This window comes from Accipiter gentilis, chromosome 17 (genome assembly GCF_929443795.1).
Source record: "Accipiter gentilis chromosome 17, bAccGen1.1, whole genome shotgun sequence".
Taxonomy (NCBI): Eukaryota; Metazoa; Chordata; class Aves; order Accipitriformes; family Accipitridae; genus Astur; species Astur gentilis.
The window spans coordinates 25,855,248-25,859,944 of record NC_064896.1 but is presented as its reverse complement, the minus strand read 5'-3'; the positions used below and the strand labels follow the sequence as shown (position 1 = coordinate 25,859,944).

Genomic DNA, 4,697 nt, shown 5'->3' with positions numbered 1-4,697 from the left:
CCATGGATAGCAGAAGCAAAGTGGAAAATGAGCACAAGCCTGTGGGCAAAAAGGTGGGTTAGACAGTGCTTTGAATATAATATTGATGCATAAATTAAAATGAAAAACATATAAATATATAAGGTCTCCATTACACAAGAAGGCACACTTACGTTACACCTTAGAAATCATTCCAGGGATTTCAAAGGATCCGTTGCACAACTGTTGTGCTGTTTGGGGTGAGGAGGGAGGCAGCGTTTGGTCTGTGTCCCTCAGTGTTACGTACTTTTGGCGAGAAGGGCTGCTAGGTCAGACCAGTCTTCAGGGTTTTGAACTCTTACTAGTAGCTGGAAATTTGCTTGAAAGTAGTGGAAATGGCCACAACACCTATATTGGGGGTTTTGTTGTTTCTTATCTGGGGGGGGGGGGGGGGAGAGTTTCCCCCTATATACTTCCCTCCCTGCTATAAAGCAAGAGGCTGCCTGTTGCTTGCTTTCAGGAGAAGGTAGCTAATTGAGCAAACGTTGATTGTTAAGCAGGGAGAGTTATGAAAAGGTTAGCGGATGCTATGAATATGACAACCTCCACATGGGGGGGGGAAGGAATACCTATAAGTAGAAAGTCTTGCAGCTGTGTGACAAAGAACCTGCACTGGAAAAGTATGTGGACATTTGGGTGGGACATCACCTCTTCAATTTATAGCACTCTCTGGTTTATTTACATCTTTGCAATGTCCCCATGTGATGGTAGGGGCAGGCAGGGTGATCTAAGAGACTGTTATCTCCTCCTCTTCCTCTTCCCCTTCATCATCCTCTTCCTCTGAGTCTGAGAAGTCTGAAGGTTTGCTGGGGCTGCTAGAATGGGACGGAGAAGGAGACATCTGGGAGTCCAGTCTGTCCCTCAAGTGTAGGTGTTCTGGGGACTGGTGGTAGGTTAAGGGATGCCGGGGACTGGGTGGGCACGCGGGGGCAACTTCTTCCTCCTCCTCCTCTCCTGTACATTTCTTGCCTACGTCACTGAGGTCGGGGTGAGGGTTGAACTTGGTGGGGAGGGTCTGTTCTCTGCAGCCACCAGAAGAGAGGAGCTCTCTTTCTTTGGAGTTCCTCCACTTCATCCTCCTGTTCTGGAACCAGATCTTCACCTGAGGGGGGGGGGGGGGGGGGGTGTGAAGCAAGACAGAAATGAAATGGTTCAGTAAAACAGGGACCAAAAAGCAAGACCTTTTTGTTGCACCCTCAAACCCCTGCTCCTGCCCAAGCTAACAGAAACCGCAAACCCTGACCTTTGGGGACCCTGGGGGGGGGGAATAAGGCTGTTGTCTGTCCCATCCTACTCATTCCCAGCTGGGAATCGTGCCTCTTTTTTGGCTCCGTTGATGCTCGTGGCCCTATAACTTGCTCTGGGCTTTCTCGTGGTTGTCGGCAGTTCTCCCTGCTCCTGTCCCATTTTCCTCCCCGCCCTCAAGCTGCCCCGAGGGGTGAAGGGGGGGACCCAGCTCTCCCCACTGCGCGTGTCCCTTCTCACCTGCGAGTCCTTGAGGCCCAGCTTGGCTGCCAACTTCTTCCTGTCGGGTTTGCTGATGTACTTCTGCTTCTGGAACATCTTCTCCAGCGCCTTGCGCTGCACGTCGGAGAAGACGGCACGGCGCAACATGCCACGGCGGGGCTTGCCGCGGGCAGCCAGCGGCCAGGAGAAGGTGCCGGGGATGGGGACCACGGTGGAGGTGGCTGTGGGGGGGACACAAGGAGCTGAGAGGAGCAGGACTGGCCCCCGCTGCCCCCTCCCTGCCCTTTGGGTGGGCACCCATCAACCTGGGGCTGTGAAAAGGAGCTTTAGGCTTAACTAAGCAGCCCCCCCCCCCCTTCCCTTTCAGCCAGTGATCGCTGGGATTAGATCTATCAACTCAGACGTGTAAAATGGATCAATAGTGGCCGGTTTTGTTGGGAGATTCAAAGGTCTCCGGCCTGAAAAGGCAAAGCGAGGCGTACTGGCTAAGATAGAGGTATAATAAAAAAGCTTTCCCTCCTGCTCAGAAGCATTTGATTTTTTTCAGGCGCTTTTATCATTTCAGGCGCTTTATTATGCTCGAGATGAAAATGAGGACTTTTCTGATTCGAACAAAACCGCTCCTCTTCTGATGCAGTTTTGATCAATCAGTATTCATCTTTTTATATTAATCTCTTCTCCCCCCCCCCACCCCCCAAAGTTGGAGAATTCAATCCGAAGACATGAAAAGTAACAGCTAATTAGCACATTGCCTGGCTCCCAATGGCATTGGTATGATAAAAAGGGCAGAGTTTCGCCTTAAAAAAAAAAAAAAAAAAAAAAAGGGGGGGGGGGGGAACCTCCCCAAGAGAGACAGAGATGCTAATGAAGCGTGAATGGTAATTGTGTAGTAATGAACTAACAGAAAAAGACTGAGGACAAGCAGCTAACGCCATATATTATTGGAACAAAAGAGATTTACACTTTCAAACTAAACACAACGGCATGCCAGGCTCCTCGGGAGAATACTGATGGCACAATCGTCTCTTTCCCCAAATCATTTTCATTAAATGGACATGAAAAGCTATTTATAAAGCTCAAGTTGTTTTTGTTAGGCTATTCAGATGCTGGAGAAAGGAAGCAAATTCCATTATCCGGAGGATGAATGGAAGAGCTTGGGTTATTTTTTTTCTCTCTCCCTTTCCCTGTTTTCTTTTTAAATTAATAGCTTGTTTGTGTAATTAGATTTTTTTTTTTAATTGTTCTCTCAGCGTCATAATACTTCAGCGCTGTAACAATCATACCCCCGCAGCCTGCTTTCTGGCCAAGACCGTGCCGTTTGAAGAACCAGTGACGGGCTAAACGAGAAAGGGGTGAAGTGGGAGACCCCAGGTGAAGGAGGGGAGGGTTAGTACGCGCAGGAGGAAGAGGAGGAGGAGGAAGAAGTCAAACCGCGCCCGCTGTACCCCAGGATCCGCCGCTAAACACCAGCAACCCGCCGGGGGCCGGAAAAAAATTGGGGTGGGATGGAGAAGGCGGAGAGAGGAGCTTTGCTTTACAGGGGCGGGGGGGGGGGGGGTGCTGCCTCCCTCCGCCTGCGCGGAATGGGGGGGGAGCCGGTTGCGCGGGTGCGGAGCGCGGCGGGAGCTGACCGCTCCCCGCGTGGTGCTGAAAGCGACGGAGCCGTCCCGGGGCGGTGGGGTTGGGGTGGGTTGTTGGGATTAGGGGGGGGGGGGGGGGTTTGGTAGGGAGGAGGGGGACCCGCCTCGGCTCGGGACCGTGGACAATCCCGGCTAATTTGCGGATCAGCGGGGGGAGCGGGCAGGGAATGTCAAGCAGTCACTGCCCGTGCTAAATCGGGCATCAAATTGGCGCGACTGATGGTTGAATGTTGTACTCCGGCCAACCTCTGAACTAGAGCATAACCCCCCCCCGGGAGGGGGGGGGGGACACGCCGAGAAATATTACCGAGCTGTGCCTGCAGCGGGGCTGGAGGGGAGAGAGAGATTTGTGAAAACCTACCTGGGAAATAGGAAGATCTGATAAAGGGCTGGAAGGATCCTTCAAAGTACGGGAAGGAGAAAGTCTTTGGAGGGACGCTCTGAAGCAAGGCAGGGGAAGTTTCTAGTAAATAAATAAGAAAATGAAATTAAGCAGAGGGTTACCACCGGTTGGAGTCGACGGCTGGCTCTGTGGACCAATGCCGTGGTACTATCCGCCCCCCCCCCCTCCAAAAAAAAAAAAAAAAAGAAAAAAAAGAGGGGGGGGGGGGGGGGCGGCAGAGCGAGCTCGGAATACATTTTTGCCGGGATGGTTTTGCCAGCAAAGCTGCACCCGGGAGGGCAGAGTCAGCCAGGAGACCCGTCTATGGGGACGCCACCCCCATCCCCCCCTTTTGCCCCCCTCCCGGCTCCGCTCCTCCGTCCTGCCGGCGCTCCGGAGCCGGCGGAGCGGGACCGGCCCCGAAATCCGAGCGGTGCCGGAGGGCTCTGCAGCTCGGCACTAGGTTTTTCCCTCCCTTTCCCAAACCGTCTCCCTCCCGCCCACCCCTCCTACACCCCCCACCCCCGTCCTGCAGCGAGGCGGTGGGTTCCGCCGAGGCTCCGGCAGCGGCCGCCTTACCGGCGCGGGGGGCGGAGGAGAGGATGGCGTTGACTCCAAATTTCAGGAAAGTCGAGTCGCTGCTGGAAGTCTGCGGCGAACAGATCCTCCTGGAGCCGGTGGAGGAGGAGGAGGAGGAGGAAGAGGAGGAGCTGGTGAGCTCCGGCGTCCCCGAATCCGTCCTGGCCGCCGAGGTCGGGGGGGACATGCTGGGCGGGGGGGCAGTCCTGGGCAGGTAACCGGTGGGCCTGCTGATCCGGATCAAATCTTCCACCAGGAAGCTGGAATGGCTGGAAAAAGCTGACTGCAGCGACTGAGGCAAGGTGAGGGTGGGAGTGGGCCGGAGGAGGCTGGGGTAGACGGCCGGCGGAGCGATGAGGCTGGGGAACATCATCGCTGGGGCCGCTGGGTTGGGTGGGTGGGTTGGTTGGTCGGTCGCTTTTTTTGTTTTCTGCTTGGCAAACCTCGTTTAGGAAAAGATCCGGCTGGCGAGCCTGGCGGGGTTCTCTCTGCCCCTTCCTCCTGGACGAGGGGTTTTATAGTGGTCAGCCCCGCTGAGGCTCTTTCAAAAGTGACAGCCCCAACAATGGGGTTCAACAAAGTTCTCCACTTGAGCTTCATTCAGGGCGAGC

The 4,697-nt window shown here is 54.5% G+C and overlaps 1 protein-coding gene across 1 annotated transcript; it reads right to left on the bottom strand.

The window, feature by feature from the left end:
- Nucleotides 1-745: 745 nt before the first annotated feature.
- On the bottom strand, nucleotides 746-4,459 carry DBX1 (developing brain homeobox 1). The gene is made up of 4 exons (XM_049820813.1): nucleotides 4,087-4,459; nucleotides 3,487-3,588; nucleotides 1,504-1,706; nucleotides 746-1,120 (listed from the first exon to the last, which is right to left on the bottom strand). Exons 1-4 carry the CDS (start codon nucleotides 4,457-4,459, stop codon nucleotides 746-748), a joined length of 1,053 nt encoding a protein of 350 aa, XP_049676770.1.
- Nucleotides 4,460-4,697: the final 238 nt, after the last annotated feature.